At 36.5% G+C, this 17,695-nt stretch overlaps 2 protein-coding genes and 1 long non-coding RNA gene across 4 annotated transcripts; all 3 read right to left on the reverse strand.

The window, feature by feature from the left end:
* Positions 1 to 6,551: 6,551 nt before the first annotated feature.
* Positions 6,552 to 9,533, reverse strand: LOC112013529 (B3 domain-containing transcription factor VRN1). Of its 2 annotated transcripts, none has more exons than XM_024045921.2 (5): positions 9,414 to 9,533; positions 8,418 to 8,525; positions 8,178 to 8,309; positions 7,125 to 7,628; positions 6,552 to 7,033 (listed from the first exon to the last, which is right to left on the reverse strand). In XM_024045921.2, exons 3-5 carry the CDS (start codon positions 8,298 to 8,300, stop codon positions 6,776 to 6,778), a joined length of 885 nt encoding a protein of 294 aa, XP_023901689.1. In that variant the 5' UTR covers positions 8,301 to 8,309; positions 8,418 to 8,525; positions 9,414 to 9,533; the 3' UTR covers positions 6,552 to 6,775. The 2 variants fall into 2 exon arrangements, with proteins under 2 accessions (XP_023901689.1, XP_023901705.1); XM_024045937.2 differs by having other exon boundaries at positions 8,414 to 8,525.
* Positions 9,534 to 9,543: 10 nt separating this feature from the next.
* LOC136065096 (uncharacterized) lies at positions 9,544 to 10,886 on the reverse strand. The gene is made up of 3 exons (XR_010626723.1): positions 10,685 to 10,886; positions 9,689 to 9,796; positions 9,544 to 9,580 (listed from the first exon to the last, which is right to left on the reverse strand). It is a non-coding gene; the product is annotated as an uncharacterized LOC136065096 (long non-coding RNA).
* Positions 10,887 to 11,314: 428 nt separating this feature from the next.
* On the reverse strand, positions 11,315 to 14,938 carry LOC112013579 (uncharacterized). The gene has a single exon (XM_024045974.1). It carries the CDS (start codon positions 14,936 to 14,938, stop codon positions 11,315 to 11,317), a length of 3,624 nt encoding a protein of 1,207 aa, XP_023901742.1.
* Between the last annotated feature and the right edge of the window lie 2,757 nt (positions 14,939 to 17,695).

Below are 17,695 nucleotides of genomic sequence, written 5' to 3' on the forward strand. Positions count from 1 at the left end.
AGCATAACATAATCAGTTGTTCTACTAATTAAAAAGTAAAATCAGAACGATGCCTCCCATTCTTATTTTTTAACAACAAAGGAGCAATTGCATCAATCCATTGCAAGAGGGGAAAAAAAATTAAATAATTAAATAAATTTTGAAGCAACAAACATATTATCAGCATATCTAACCGCAGACATTTCATTTCCAAAAGTGTTTCGTACATTAAAAAGTAGAGGACATTGACCAATAAGAACCAGGGTACTCAATTTCACAATGGTTGAATACAAAAGCACAAGAAAAGAATCATAAGGCAACAAAGAACAACAGGGAAACAAAAAGAAGCAAGTGAATTCAAATCAACTTAGCCAAAAGAAAACAAAACAAACCAACATAGTAATTAATGTAGTACATTGCCAGTTTCATTTCACGCATGGTGGATGGGAGTATTATCTTGAAGAAGTGTAAGGGTCTAAGCCTCGACGGCCAATGATTGTTCCAGTTGGGCCCCACTCCTCTCCGGCGAGTGTTTGATTTAGGAGCCATATATGGTTTTTTAGTGAATGAGTCGTTGGTCTGTGTGGTGTAGATGAGCTTTTATGTATTGTATTTGTAAGCTGTATACTAGTAGACTAGACAGGCCTCCATACCCATGTGCATCTTTTCTCAAGTCTTCAGCTTTCTCAGTTTATGTCTCTATTCTATTAATATCATATCTATATAATGTCTTAACTACTTGTCATTGTCAAGTCTCCTTTGCTTTTTATAGGTAAGTGGTGACGTGGAAGACTACATTGTAGCACTGTTGGGAGGATACAGGATCTCACTTCCTATTAGACCAGTGGATTAGGGCCCGTTTGGTAATGTTGTTCTAGTAATGTTATTTGTATTTTTTCGAAAAGACATGTGGATGAAAAAATGTGTAAAAATACGTGTAATGTTGTTTAAAAACTAAAAACTGTTATTTAAGTGCATGTACCAAATACCCCCTTAGTTGGTACAAAATAGATCAATAATTCTAGGACCAGAGCATTTCATGCAACCTTTCTTGCAACTTTTTGACGTGGTTCAAATACAAAAAAAATGGTGAATGTGACATTTAGACCATCATAATATGTCATTTAAAATAGTTGTAAAAACGCAAAGGTAAGTAAAGGTTGTGATTCTACAATAACTTGCAAGAGCATAAGCAATTGGAGATGCAAAAAAAAAAAAAACTATTTTGCATTCTTAAATACTATTTTATCTATTTTTCCAATTTACCCTACATTCTAGTTTTTATTTTTACATACAACCCAATAAAATAATATAAACTACTTAATAAAATAATAAAAAATATTTTTCTCTCTCTCTTTCCTCCCATTATCTTTTTCTCTTCACACACAACCACTATTTTTTTTTTTTTTTGTACGACCTATGAAATAGCAAAAACCCACTCCATCCTGGTTTGTATATATGCAACCTTACTATTCATAGGTTACAAATTTTTTTAAGCATACAAAACAGGATGGAGTGGGTTTTTGCTATCTTAGATTGTAAAATAGCAACTAGAGGGTGTAAAGTGCTCTAAAGTTGTTAATAGATATAAGAATTTCAAAGAAAACCACGAAATTTTGCCAATTTATTTTATGGTCAAGGTATTAAAGAAACTTGAAAAATTTCACAAAATCATATTATCAAATTCTATTAGAGATATTTTGGAAGTGGTCCAGTTCAATATGTCTTAACTCTTAAAACATATCAACATATCTACTAGAAGTCTCCACTTCCATGATCAAGACAAATCATCTTAGTTGATATGTTATAGTCTTTGCAGATGAAATGTTCAATTTCATTACCGACTACGAATTAAAATTTTGAGTTTACAAAGAACTTGTGATCTATATTTTCTGTGATTAAATCACATAAATCACATACTATGCATTCCATGAACTATATGATAATGTCCAAATATTCATGTTACCATTATTTTAGATAATAATAAAACAACTTTATTAATCATAACATTAAATCATACATAATGTTATACATAGCATCATACAATAGGATTTAAGGGCACCAATCCTAACAATCTCCCACTTTCCCTTAAAGACTATTGCGTACCAATCTAACTCCCATTCCCTCTAAATATGACTCAAAAGTCCTCTAGGGCAAGGCTTTCATAAAGGGATCTGCCAGATTACTTGCACCATCAATCTTTGCCACTACCACATCTCCTCGAGTCACTATGTCTTAAATAATATGATACTTTCTTTCTATGTGCTTTCCTTTCTTGTAATTCCTTGAATTCTTGGATTATGCAACTGCTCCATTATTGTCACAAAACAATGTGATAGGAAGCAACAACATATTTAGCTTCCATGGTGGAGCTAGCAATACAAGATTGTTTAACACTCCTCCAACTAATGGCTCTATCTCCTAAGGTGAACACATAACCTAAAGTGGACTTTCTAAAATCAAGATTTGATTGAAAATCAAAATTTGTGTAACTAATAGGTATCAAATCCTCACAATGGTAAACAAGCATATAGTCCTTCGTTCTCCTTAGATACTTGAGAATATGCTTTACAGCTTCCCAATGTTTTGGTCTTGGATTTGATTAAAATCAGCTGACCATGCTAACTGAATAACAGATATCTGGTCTAGTACATAGCATGGCATACATGAGACTTCCCACTGCTGAAGCATTAGGAGTCTTGATATTTCCAACAAAAATGCCCAAGATTCATATCCTTACCAATGATATAGAGTGTAACGCCATTATTTAAACACTTGAGCACTTGAACACACCAATAGCCAAGTAAGTTTGAATTGACGATATGTTAATTGGAAGATTTTGTGGAAAATAATTGATAGTAGCTTGCAATACTAGAGCACCATGGGTAAGTCAAATCCAAAATTTTGTGTCCCTAAATTTGTTTTTATTTTATTTTATTTTTTTATAATTTTATAGTCAGGAAAAAGGGATTTGAACCTTAAATGTTTCAATTGGAACATTAGAAAGTGTCAATTGAGATACAAGCCTCATAGCGTGTCCCTAACATTACTCTTTACATAAACAATGTAAGAATTATTGCATTGAAATATTATTCCCATACTATCCTCACTACATCTCTCCTCAATGAAAGAATTATACATTTCTTTAACTTCTATTTGTTTTTTTACAAATCTATATAATATCTAAAAGTTAAAACACATTATTTACTATTGTTTTGCTCCTATTAAGCCACATCATTGTAGCATTTTGGTCAATTTTAGTTCACTTTAGTCCATTTTGGTCCAATTCGGTCTATCTGGTCAAATTCTGTCTACTTCAGTCCATTCATTTAAGTTTAGTCCATTTAGTCTACTTGGGTTCAATTCAATCTTTTCGATCCAATGTAGCCTAGTTCAGTCTAGTTTGAAGAATGAGAAATTGGAAACGTAAAAATTTTATTTGTACCAAAAGAAATTAGGAATATATAACGTATAATAACAATAATTAGAAGAATATGAATCGCTTCAAATATATATTGTTTGTTTTGTTTAGACCCCTTAAACTAGACTGTTTAACCTAATATATTAGCAAAGTGATTACTTAGGTTAATTATTCAGATCTAGGTTAAATAATAATAAATAATATCATGCACAACAACAAAAAAGTAAATAACACTACGATATGATGACTTAAGAAAACCAATGACATGAACCATTTCAAGGTAAAAACCTGGGAGGATTTAACTTGACCTATCCTCAAGGCAAAACAAATCCACTATAGAGAATTGAAGTTTTTACAATTAGATTTAGACCTCTAAATCGATTGCTACTTCATGTAGTAACTTACTGATACAACTACATGCAAGCTCTGAATCCACAGACTTTTTCTTTTCTTGGACTTTGCTTTGTACAAACACCCACGTTTGTGACTTTGAGATCTCACTCAAAGGTTTAGCAACACAAACTCTCTAGTTTGTGACTCCAAGACCACACTTGGAGGTTTAGATCATTAGTAGTTGTTGATCTTGTTGCAGCAACTTCAGATCTACTAGATTTAATGATATGAGAATGATTTCTGGTAGGGGTGTCTACGGGTCGAGTCGGGTTGGATTTGATCTCAACATGGAATCGACCTGATCCTATTGGGTTGCAGGACAGTGGACCTGCTGCCGACTGTGAAAAACCACGGGTCGAGTCGGATCAGGCTCAGGTAGACGGTGGCCAGATCTGACTTTGACCGAAAAACACAAATCAAAAACCAAACTTGGTACAAATTTCACAAATTTGAAAGAACAAATCTATACTGACTAACAGATTTACAAACCCAAACACTAGTAGCCCACAGATCCAAAGAACACCAACAGAAATAGAGAGAGATGGTAGAAAGTTTGAACTTTCAAGAGACTAAAATGAAGAAATAAAGAGATAAAATGACTAAAAATCAAACCTAAGCAAGGTATTTGTAGATCGGTGATAGGTGATGGGCGATGGAGGAAATTTACAGTTTGCCGATGGGCGATGGAGATTTGCAGATCGACGATGGGCCACGAAGTTTTGTAGATCGAAGATGGGCTAGAGGTTCTAGTTGTTGAGTGTTGAGAGATTGAGAGTGAGAGAGATCTAGAGATTGAGAAAGAACAAAGAGGATTGAGAAATTGACGGTGAGGATTGAGGAGTGTAAGGGTTATATATCATGGTCGGGTCAGGTGGATCGGTTTTTGGAAGGGAAGACCCGCCAGAATCAGGTTGGGATGGCAAGGACTTGCCATCTACCGCTAGGTAGTCGAGTCAGGCAATGGACGGTTCGGATTCGATCGGTTTGGCTAGGTGGGTTGGGTCCACAATTTTGTTGGACAAGCCTAATTTCTTATAGTAACTTTAATAGAGGGCACAATATCTTTTAGATCTCACAAGAGCACTTCCAAAGTCTCTAAAAGCTCTAAAAGTGTAGTTAGGGTTTTCCTTTATATACTAGTAGTGTTTCGCTTAAAACCCAATATTTTTAAGTAGAGTTTGGGCTGAAATAGAATTTTGCAAAAACTTCTTGTTTGCGATTTTTGATCGGTCAAACTTGTTTCTTGATCGGTCAAACCAGGCAGTTTTTGAATTCTTCTTTCTGCAGCTTGTATGTTCTTAAATTCTGACCTATCTCAACTTGAGTATTGTCTAATCAAACCTATAGACTTAGGAATCTATATTTAGACAAGTTTGTGCTTATGGTTTGCCAATTATTCTATACTTTTAAAACCTAACACACACACACACACACACACACATATATATATATATATCAATTTATAACACTAAAAATAATAAAATTATATATTTATAAAAATAGAGAGATATAAATTATTTTTGAAAATTATTTAATTTTAGGGACAACAAATTATCTACAATAAAATTTAGATAATAAATTATATATTAAACTACATCTCAAAATAATTATATAAAAAAAAAATGATGAATAGAAGTATTCTTGGTCTTCAGTAGAAAGGCCCTAAGGAACAAGAAATGAAAGAATTTGTTCCTTAATCAATTTACATGTATTCTATATTAATTCGAGGCATATCAAGTCTCTTTCCTTTTGATTTTACTCCTAATTTCTCCAACCTCATATTTCAATAAGTCTAGAGGCACCCTAAAATTGACAATGATTTCACACATGTATAGTTGTTGATAGTAAATAATAAAGTAACAAGTCCATATGAAAATTAATAATAAATGGCCAACACAACATAGGTAAAATTTGTTGTCAAAAGTTTTATCAAATCCAGAGTAGGCCTACTAATCTATTTATCTAAAAGAGTGACAATGACCCTCGTACACGTGCAACCTCAGAGTTAAGAAATCTTTTTTTTTTTTAGCATCATAATTTCTCTAAAAATTTAGGGGCATTTGGTAACATTGTTTGTATTTTTTTTTTTTTGAAATACACATGAATAAAAAAGTATGTGAAAAAATGTATAATGTTATTAAAAACCTAAAAACATGTTAAACTACTCTACCAAACGGGGGGATTTTTTTTAAAAATAACCAAATCCCTCAAATTATTTTATTAGTAAAGCAAGGTTTGAAACTATTTTCATTTCTAACAATTCGAGCTCAGAGGACTCGATTTTGCCCTTTGAAAATGCACTTGGAAATCGAGTCTTCTGGACTCGAATTGTTAGAAGCCAAATATATTTGAAACATTGTCTAACTAATAATATAGTATAAGTTTTATAGTTATTTTTTTTAAAAATCCCCAAACGGGGCCTTAATGTTTCTCGTCTATTTTGCACTCTCATATATATTACGTGCTCCACATACCTTCTCAAAGCTTGTTAGAACAAGCTATATTTGGTTTGCAGTAGATTTCTGCATCATCCACATTATATTGGATTGTACATTAGATTGCTGAAAGCAACAAAAATTTCACTTTTACTGTAAATCCATGACAATAATTTCGCCATCTAGTTTTTTGCAACACTGAGCTACGGCTCCATTGCACTTTCTTTAAATTGGTACGTTTTGATGGAATAACCAAATAAGGATTCTATTTGCCTAATCTGATAGGCTAATTCCCAGCCTTCCACAGTCTTAAGTGGAGGAAATTACAAAATAGCTTAAGCATAAACAACATTAGTTTGGTATTACAAACTTTTTCAACAAGATCCAGTCAATGGACAAACTTACCAAAAGGTCTTCGCATTAAGGTACATAGCCCTACTAGTAACCAAAATCCCAAAAAGAAAATAGGTACCATTTTAAGTTTCACGTCAAAATCACCTACCACAAGTTTAGGCAAGTTGTCCAAGTTTGAGGGTTGATTTACTTGTCATGCATATTCAGCCATGCGAAATATTGAAACTTTCAGCACAACATCCATCCTGCTGATCAACTCAAAGACACATACATCCCCTACCTTTATACCATTGTCTCTAACAAATGATTTCCATCCCTTGCCGATTGTCTTAGGTGTAGCTGAACCATCTCTGTAACTAAACTGGCAGGGCCACCGTTTTCCACCAGAAGCCTGAAGCTTGACAAAATTTTTCCGTTGAACATACTTTTTTGCAAATTCGGTGGTGACATACTGCACAAGAAAGTAGAATTGTAAATAAGAATGTTGGAAGGTGACTTTTGAAATACTTCAAGAGCTAATCTTATATACAATAAAGGCTCACCACATAAGACAATTTTAAATTATATGCCTGAATGACGCAGATGAAAGAAGGATTTTTTGGCTTGAACATTCTGGCTGCTTGCAGTGCCCTTTCTCTTCGTCCAGATAACACAGATCCTCTTGTTGAAGACATGGGAGAGTTTTCTATAATAATCAATTCTGTATCTACTTCATGTTCTACACACAACTCTCGTGAAGTAGACATTTCATGTTCATTCAAATTGCCCTGCCTTTTCTTATCCCTATTAGATGGATACTCAATCTCAGTAGCAGTCATATCAAACACAAGAACATGGAATTTTGAGTTCCCCTTGTATTTGAAGACTAAGAAATACCCATAATTGATAGAATGATAATCTACAAAATCCCGCCAACCGCCATGAAACCAAATATTGTTGTTAGCTTTCTCCAACCTTACTTGCCAAATGCTACCATTAGGATTAGTGAGTGTAGCAACAATGGAGAGTTTATTCCCATATTCCTTTACAAACTTTTCAGGGAGCCTCTGTGGGTACAAAATTAGTTACATTTTCTTAATATCAATATAAAATTAAATCAAGAAAACTGTGTTTCCAAAGTTTACATCAATGGCTTCTGATCATCACAATTGCAACACTAGTGAGCTTTGGAGCAATGCTATGCCAAATCAATAACTTGAATGAAACATTTTAGAGGCTGATTAGGCTTTTACCCTATTTCTAAGTAAATCAAATATCCTTGTGACAGTATGTTTTGTGAGAATAACCTTTCCTTGTGAGAAGTCAAGAAACTTGGTTCTTAACGTAACTCACTTCAAAAGAAAAACTCCTAACCATCATAACATTTCAAATTATTCAGACAAAATAGAAACAGCAACATATCTAAGTCTAACTGGAGGTATTTCACTTCATAAGGTGTTTCCTACATTACAAAGCAGAGGACATTGTCTAACAAAAGCACAAGAATCATATGTAGCAACAAAGAACGAAAAAAAACAAAAAGCAAGTGATTTCAGAGAAACTTAGCCAAAATAAAAAACAATACAACATACTGACATAGTAATGTAATACATTACCAGTTTCATGTCACGTATAGTAGAAGAGAGTATTATCTTGAAGAAATGTGAGTGTCTACACCTTGATGGCCGGTGATGGTCCCAGTTGGGTCCCAGTCTTCTCCGGCAAGTCCTTGGAGCCATATGGTTTTTCTGTGAAAGAGTGTTTGGATGAGTCTGTCTGTATGTATTGAATCTAGAAGCAGTACACTAGTAGTAGATTTCAGTTTTTTGTGTTCTGTCTTTGTATATGATACCTACTTGACTAGCTACTTGTCATTTGTCAAGTCTCCAGTGCTTTTTTGGTGGTGACATAGAAGAATACGCAAGTGCAGTAGTGTTGGGAAGATGCAAGCAGGATCTCAATCCCTGTTGAACCAGACCAGTTGATATATCAGTATCTGTACGAAATAGATATAAGATTTTATAAAGAAAACCACGAAGTGTTGACTAAAATATGTTTACAAATTCATATCATCTACTATTTTCACAACGAAGAGGTTCTGGGTTGAAATCTCACATCTTCTTCTACTATAATTACCAAATTACTTTAAATAATACTATATATATATATATTTGAATGATTTTTTTTATTTATAAATAACACATTAATTAGTAAAATTTATAGTACCTCATCCTCACTCATTTAATAAATAAATAAAATTAAATACAAACACCTAATATCAACTCACTTTTTTTTTTTTTCAACCTTTTACATAATTATTAAAACGAATTACTGCAATTAGTACCTTTAATAATAGCTTTTACAAAAACAATTGTTAAAAAAAAAAAAATTATGCCTAATATCACATTATACTCTTATTTCAGTTTTCATGTCTCTCAAGAAAATATATATAAACAGTTGATATTAAAATAGTTGGACTTTTTTTTTTTTTTTTAATTTCCACAAACATCCCATTCACGTGTCTTTTATTATTATTATTATTATTAGAATTAGTTTATTATCATTTATTTAGGTCTATCTAAATACAAATATTGAAATATATACCTAAGACCCTAGGTACGTATTTAGAACTCAAATTCCAAATTTTATTGCTTAATCACTTTTAATGTTAAACTTACGAAGAAGTCAATACCGTACCGAACCGGCCGGTATTTTTCTTACCGGTCGGTGAACCGGTACAGAAACACTTACGTTTCGTTCCGCTTCAAATTACGGCCGATACCGGACTGTACCGGCCTTACCGGAGAAAATCGGGTGTTCCGGCCGGTTAAGAAAAAACCAGAAAAACATACCACTAAAAAAGAAAAAAGCCAAGAAAATGTTATCGCCCCCGCTTTCAGCCTTGCAACCTTCTCTGTTTCTCCTTCTCGCAGTACTGTTTTAGTTTTACAGCCTTCTTCTCTTCTTCTTCTTCTTCTTCTAGTCTTCTCCGGCAAGTCCTTGGAGCCATATGGTTTTTCTGTGAAAGAGTGTTTGGATGAGTCTGTCTGTATGTATTGAATCTAGAAGCAGTACACTAGTAGTAGATTTCAGTTTTTTGTGTTCTGTCTTTGTATATGATACCTACTTGACTAGCTACTTGTCATTTGTCAAGTCTCCAGTGCTTTTTTGGTGGTGACATAGAAGAATACGCAAGTGCAGTAGTGTTGGGAAGATGCAAGCAGGATCTCAATCCCTGTTGAACCAGACCAGTTGATATATCAGTATCTGTACGAAATAGATATAAGATTTTATAAAGAAAACCACGAAGTGTTGACTAAAATATGTTTACAAATTCATATCATCTACTATTTTCACAACGAAGAGGTTCTGGGTTGAAATCTCACATCTTCTTCTACTATAATTACCAAATTACTTTAAATAATACTATATATATATATATTTGAATGATTTTTTTTATTTATAAATAACACATTAATTAGTAAAATTTATAGTACCTCATCCTCACTCATTTAATAAATAAATAAAATTAAATACAAACACCTAATATCAACTCACTTTTTTTTTTTTTCAACCTTTTACATAATTATTAAAACGAATTACTGCAATTAGTACCTTTAATAATAGCTTTTACAAAAACAATTGTTAAAAAAAAAAAAATTATGCCTAATATCACATTATACTCTTATTTCAGTTTTCATGTCTCTCAAGAAAATATATATAAACAGTTGATATTAAAATAGTTGGACTTTTTTTTTTTTTTTTAATTTCCACAAACATCCCATTCACGTGTCTTTTATTATTATTATTATTATTAGAATTAGTTTATTATCATTTATTTAGGTCTATCTAAATACAAATATTGAAATATATACCTAAGACCCTAGGTACGTATTTAGAACTCAAATTCCAAATTTTATTGCTTAATCACTTTTAATGTTAAACTTACGAAGAAGTCAATACCGTACCGAACCGGCCGGTATTTTTCTTACCGGTCGGTGAACCGGTACAGAAACACTTACGTTTCGTTCCGCTTCAAATTACGGCCGATACCGGACTGTACCGGCCTTACCGGAGAAAATCGGGTGTTCCGGCCGGTTAAGAAAAAACCAGAAAAACATACCACTAAAAAAGAAAAAAGCCAAGAAAATGTTATCGCCCCCGCTTTCAGCCTTGCAACCTTCTCTGTTTCTCCTTCTCGCAGTACTGTTTTAGTTTTACAGCCTTCTTCTCTTCTTCTTCTTCTTCTTCTCCTCTTCTGTTTTACATGTTTTTATTGTGGGGGTACTGAAGATCTGGCTGGAAGGCATGCCAGCTTTATTTCCTTCTTGTTTTGTACGCTGACCAGTGCTCTTCTCAATGCAAAAGTTAAAAAATATACTATATTAAAAGGGAGTTTTTAGGACACGTGGTTGATGGGAGGGTGTTAAGAGTTTTGAAAAAAGCATTGGATTTTTCCTTTTTCAACGTGAATGACAGCCAGAGTCTTTTTAAAATTTAAATTTAAGCTTTTTTCTTTTCTTTATTTTGTTAGTTGCTTGAATCGTACTCATATGATATGACATTTCCTTCCGCTTGTTGCTCAAGTTCAAGAATTAAGAGCATTATAATTAAAAAATGTCACTCTATTCTATTTTTTTTTTTTTTTTGATGGGAAATATGAAAATTTCATTCATCTGAAATTGAAACACAACAAGGAGGCACAGCACAGCCAGAGGTCCTCAGAACGTAATACAAAACAGAAAAATAAGAATTACAAACAGAGGTCCTCCACAAGAAGATGCTCAACCAAGCTTGGGCAAGACCATTTCCAAACCTGAGAAGCACCAGAATTCTTAGCAATCCTTGCAAGCTCATGGGCAACCTTGTTGCCTTCCCTTTTCAGATGTTTGAAAGAACACCAAGTAAACGAAGCAGCCACTTCCCAAATGTTCCTGATTATGTGCCCAAACTCACCACCATGGAGCTTTTCAGAAATAGCTTGAATGATGGACAAGGAGTCGGACTCAAAAATGGCATGGGAGACTTCCATTTCTGCTGCTAGAAGCACACCCTCTTGCATGGCCAACGCTTCAGAAATCTCAGCTGGGAACGATGCAGACAGAACCTTGCTTGAAGCAGCAAGAACAACACCCCTGCAGTCTCGGATGACAACTCCTATACACGAGCACCTCTCATCATCAAAAGCTGCTGCATCAGTGTTGATTTTGAAGTAACCTGAAGGTGGAGCTTTCCACCTAGACAGAGGGAGAGCTTGGGACAAAGCCGGACAGAGGCAAGCAGCCTTGAACTCCGCCAAAACACCACCAGCCAACTCCCAAGCCTGAATAGGAGGGGAGCCCGAGTCCTCATGAATTGCTTGGTTACGATTCCACCAAATAGACCATGCAACAGCAAAGAAGAGTTCAAGATCGTGCAGGGAGCCTTTAGCAATAATATCTAATGCAATTTCTACCATATCACAAGAAGTGGAAAGGTCCACAGGACTATTGCACCAAAAGGCCCAAGTCAATTTTGCATGTTCACAGTGAAGGAGTGCATGGGTTATAGTTTCAATGGCTTTGTCGCATAACGGGCAGAAGCTAGAGCAATGGACACCCCTGTGGTTTAGATTTTGCATGGTTGGAAGACCATTGACACAAGTCCTCCAAGCAAAAATTTTGATTTTCGGAGGGACTTTCAGCTGCCATATCCGTTTCCACAACAAAGACCATGAATTACCTGAGGTACTTTCACCTTCCTCAACGGAATCCACCAAGTCAGATGCAATGTAGTATGCACTTTTAACCGTGAACTCGCCCCTTTTGTTACCTATCCAAATAAGACAATCCTCGGGAAGATTAAAACTTAGGGGGATTTTAAGGATGGTGTTGGCTTCATGAGGTAGAAATGTGGCATTAATTACATCGACTTTCCACCGTCTAGTGTCCAAATCTATGAGGGAGGACACCATGGGAAAGTCTCCATAGTCAACCCGAGGGGAAACCACTTTGTGGGTTGTTGGTGTTGGCAACCATCTATCGTCCCAAATATGGATTCGCCGACCATTGCCTACCCTCCATCTTGTGCCCTTTCTAATAACGTCAAGACTATTGTGGATGCTTCGCCAAGCATATGAGGGGTTACTCCCTTTTTTGGAGTTGAGGACATCATCAAAAGGAAAGTATTTTGCTTTGAAGACTCGAGCCATTAGGGAGTTAGGATTTGTGAGAATTCTCCAACCTTGCTTAGCTAGCATAGCAAGGTTAAAGGCTTGTATGTTTCTGAAGCCCATGCCACCATGGAGTTTAGACCGACACATCTTCCTCCAACTAACCCACGCAATCTTGTTCTCTTTATCCTTTTGCCCCCACCAAAAACTTCTCATCAAACTTTCTAGGTCTTGGCAAAGAGTCTTCGGGAGTTGAAAGCAACTCATAGTGTATGTAGGCACGGCTTGAGCTACCGCTTTGATAAGGATCTCTCTCCCCCCAATTGAAAGGAGTTTACCCTTCCAGCCGGCAAGCTTTTTAGCCACTCTATCCTTAACTTCAGCAAACACTTGTGCTTTTGATTTCCCAATGATGGAGGGCAGCCCCAAATACTTGCTATGCCTGGAATCTTGCATTGGACCAAGAATGTTGAAAATGCTTTCCCTTAATTCTTGGGAGGTGTTTGGACTGAAAAATACTGAAGATTTGTCAGTATTTATTTTCTGCCCCGAAGCCTCTTCATATCTATTAAGTATACTGACAAGTGCATGACATTCTTGCTCCTTTGCTTTGCAGAATAAGAGGCTGTCATCGGCGAAGAAGAGGTGAGTAATTAAAGGGCAGCCTCTACAAATGGAGATACCGTTAATTTGTTGATTCCTGGCAGCTTCATGAATAAGAGCTGAGAGACCCTCGGCACAAAGGAGGAAGAGGCAAGGGGAGAGCGGATCACCCTGCCTGATGCCCCTTGAAGGAGTAATGTTCCCATAAGCTTCCCCATTTATAAGCACTGAATAAGAAACAGAAGAGACACAATTCATAATAAGATGAATCCATTTTTCCATGAAACCCAATTTCTCCATCACACCTTTAATGAAACTCCATTCTACCCTATCAAATGCCTTGCTCATGTCCAATTTAATAGACATATAATTTTCTTTTCCTTCATTTTTATGATTTAGATAGTGCATGAACTCGAAGGCAACAAGGACATTATCTGTGATTAGGCGGTTTGGGGTAAATGCACTTTGGTTTTCGGATATGATGTTGGGCAGTATGGCTTTGAACCTATTGGCAAGGACCTTAGAAATAATTTTATATGTGGTGTTACAGAGGCTAATGGGGCGGAATTCTGTCATTCTAACTGGCTGGTTGGTTTTTGGGATGAGTGAGATGTTGGTTTTGTTTATTTCAGTCATAGGTAGATTTGAATTCAGCACATTTAATACCATGTTTGTAATGCTAGGTCCAACTATGTCCCAATAATTATGAAAAAAGGTCGCAGACATACCGTCAGGCCCAGGTGCTTTGGTGGGGTGGAGTTGCTTCAGTGCCTTTAAGACTTCCTCACTTGTAAAAGTTTTGGAAAGCTCAGAATTCATTTCATCCGTAACACGCCTTGGGATTGCATTGATGACTTCATTGATTCCGGTGGGAGATGAAGAAGTGTAGATATTCTCGAAATAGGATAAAGCTGTGGCTGAGATACTTTCCTTACTGTCGCACCATATACCATCCTCATTCCATAGCCTCGAAATGGAATTCTTTTTCCGCCGTTCCGAAGCCCGGGCATGAAAGAATTTCGTATTTCTGTCGCCCTCCCTATACCAATGGACTTTGCTACGTTGTCGCCAAATGATCTCCTCACTGTCTAGAAGGTCATTTAATTCTTTTCTGAGCTGATTTATTGCTGCCCCTCTATTGCCTTGCTGGTCTACAGTGGTAATGGAGTTTAGAGCTCTTCTTTTCTCCATTATTTTCTTTGGAATGTTACCAACAACATTCTGATTCCAGCTTACCAGCGCACTGGCACATCGTTGGAGATTAGAGACAATCCCCTCAGGAGTGACAGAGAAAGTACCAGAATGCCAAGCAGCCTCAATCACATCATGGCAATCCTCTCTTTTGGTCCACATAGCTTCAAAGTGGAAACGGCGTTTACCCCTACGGGATGGAGGGGGTGAGTCCGTGGTTGCAAGAATGCAATGGTCAGAAGTGGAATTAGCCAAATGGTGAACTGTAGGATCCTTGAAGTGTCCGAGCCATTCATTAGTAGCAAAAGCTCTGTCGAGACGAAGCGAGATTCTATTACTTCCTTCCTTCATGTTACACCAAGTATAATCTGGGCCACAGTACCCCAGGTCCTTGAAGCCACAATGATTTACAATTCGACGAAAACCATCCATCTGATTTTGGGAGCGTTGGGCACCCCCTGCTTTTTCAGTCGTTGAGAGAATCTCATTAAAATCACCACAGCAAAACCACGGCAAATTAAATTGACTATTAAGGAAGGAGAGAAGTTTCCAAGATTCTTCCCTGAGATGGGTCTCCGGATAACCGTAGAACCCAGTAAATCTCTAAACAAAACCATTTTCAGCCTCTGTGATTATCGCATCAATATGATGGTTGGAATAGCTCTTAATCTCCAGCTTTGTGTCATTGGACCATAGTAGTGCAAGGCCACCACTTCGACCCCTACTCGAAACACATAATCCATTTGTAAAGCCAAGTTTGAATTTTATTTTTTCCATACGTCTGCTTTTTGATTTAGTTTCTGAGAGGAAAACTAAATTGGGATTCCAGCTCCGCACATAATCGCGGAGGGCAAAAACTGTCCGAGGGTTCCCAATTCCCCGGCAGTTCCAACATAAGGAAATCATGGCTCCCGGCGGTGCTGCTTGGCAGCCACCGCCGATCTCTCAGGAATATCATGTGTGTTGTAGTGGTGTAAGTCACGGAGTTTCTTCAAAGGTTTACTTTCATCTTCATTCTCTTCAGAGAAGTCAAGCCTATTTGTTCTTTTTAGGCCCGAGAGACCCACAAAATTTTGAGTGTCTGAGTTAATTGATTGGTTTTGCTTCCCTTGGGCTCTAGCTATTCTTTTCCAGTTTCCTTTTTTTGGGCTTTGAGGGTCAGTAGAAGTATCATTGTTAATAGGGGCCGCTTTCTTTTCTTTTGGTGGGCTGGTAACCTCATGGGCCTCGGAGGGGTGTTGCTTAGGGAGGCCCACGAAGGATGATTCATCACATATCTCCTTACCCGTTACAGAGATTTTTGGAGAACTATTTGAATTTTTGTCAAAAAGAGGCGTTGGGCTCAATGAACTAACCTGTTCACCTTTAGCCAGGTTGCTTGCTGACATTTTGACTGATGGCGTGTCTGAAGCTCCCACATGACCCGGCTGTGTGTTCTTGGGAAGAGTAGTATTTTGAATTGTCATTGGAAAACCCATCGGCTCCACCTCTGTGTCCATTGAATCAGAGGCCAACTGTGCTTGCTGATCAGCTGAACCACCTTCCCTATAATCTCCGAAGCCCCTGCTATTAGATGGTTTGAGCTTGTCACTTCCGATTTTAGAACCCCCGTTAGCCCGTAGCCAATCACCGTACTGCCTGTGTGCTTCAGCAGTGCTTGATTTTCCTGAGCAGTGCTTCTCGTCGTGTCCTAGGATCCCACAAAGAAAGCAAAAGGTGGGCAGCCTTTCGTACTTGAAAGTAACCCAAAACTTCTCACCTTCCGGATTAACAATGTTGCCGCCCCTCCGCAGCGGTCTGTCAATGGGTAAATCCACGCGTATCCTCATGAATTTGGCATGCTCTGACAGCCAAGACCGTTTATCTGTTTCTATGTACTTACCCAATCTGTTGCCTAGATCCCTTCCAACTTCTTCAGACATATTCTCAAAGGGAAGGCCCCAGACTTGAACCCAAAATGGAGAGTGGGTGAAGGAGATGTTTGTGACTGATAATCCTTTTTTCCATCTGCACATTAGCAAAAGATTGTTGTCGAAATTCCACGGACCGTTCCTTTCAACCCATTCCATCTGGTATTTGGAATTAAATTTGAATTGAAAAATATTCTTTCCAACATCCACAATCCTCAGATCGGAACCCAGCTTCCAAGCAGATCTAAGAGTACTTTTCAACGCTCTCAAGTTCTGATTTCGATCTGCTAGAAGTTTGCCAAAGAGACTCAGTGCGCATTCCTCTAAAAGCTCTGTTTTACCAGTGGTTGAGATGGAAATGTCTTCTTCTTCTTCTTTAGTGAGTTGGAGATGTTGTAGGCCTTCAATGACTGCTTGATCCATGTTAGTGTAAAGTAGAGCATAAATTAAGGGCTACAGCAAACCCAGGGAGAACCCGTATCAAAGAAGGGAGAGGTGACTCGTGCTAGACGAGAGAAGAGCTCCTACGCTGGGAGAGATCACCTTGTGCAGAGTCTTTTCCCACTCTATTCTATTTTATCATTTTAAAAAGTTATTTTATTAATTATACTATCTTATTATATAATATTTTTAGCATCTTAAACTTTTATTTTCCTATTCTACTCATTAAAATAATATATCTACACAATAAAATAATATTTCTCCCAATCACTATTATTTATTCTTTCTTTCTCCTAATCACCATCACAATAAGATATTAGTTTTATTTTTAGAATTGCACAGTAGCACTATTGTAAAAAAATTTGCAATACTTAACAATAACATTTCCTGATGCAATACATTTTGAGGCTTGAAATGTCAAATATTCCTTGCATTTGGTATTAGCATTTCCCAATACTAATGCTCTAAAAGCCGGTTTGATCATAGAGTTTAAAAATTGTTATTTAAAAAGATGTGAAAATTGTGGTATAAAAAGTGTTGTTGAAAAATGTATTTTTAGTGTTTATAAAACAAAAAAAAATGTGTTTGGTATCGTGATTTAAATAACATATTTCAGTGTTTAAAAAACATAAATATGTGTTTAGTATATGTGTTTAATTTTGTAAAAAAAACTGAGCAAGGTACAAAATAAACATTTTTTAAATCAGGAGAGAGAATACATCATATTCCCGTTACTCCTCTCTTTCCTTCTTTATCCCTTCTCTTCCCTGAGAGCAGAAAACCAAACCTACACACAATCCTCATCTTAATCGTCGCCTCAGAAGATCCACGGCTAGGC

This window comes from Quercus suber, unplaced genomic scaffold (genome assembly GCF_002906115.3).
Source record: "Quercus suber isolate HL8 unplaced genomic scaffold, Cork oak 2.0 scaffold_847, whole genome shotgun sequence".
Taxonomy (NCBI): Eukaryota; Viridiplantae; Streptophyta; class Magnoliopsida; order Fagales; family Fagaceae; genus Quercus; species Quercus suber.

What these genes read in the sequence shown, in the direction of transcription:
- LOC112013529 (XM_024045921.2), bottom strand. Translation starts at nt 8,300, where the DNA reads ATGGCTCCAAGGACTTGCCGGAGAAGACTGGGACCCAACTGGGACCAT. An exon ending in CTATACGTGACATGAAACTG is followed by an intron (nt 7,629 to 8,177) that starts GTAATGTATTAC and finishes TTGTACCCACAG; the next exon opens with AGGCTCCCTGAAAAGTTTGT. An exon ending in ATTTAAAATTGTCTTATGTG is followed by an intron (nt 7,034 to 7,124) that starts GTGAGCCTTTAT and finishes TTTCTTGTGCAG; the next exon opens with TATGTCACCACCGAATTTGC.
- LOC112013579 (XM_024045974.1), bottom strand. Translation starts at nt 14,938, where the DNA reads ATGGATGGTTTTCGTCGAATTGTAAATCATTGTGGCTTCAAGGACCTG.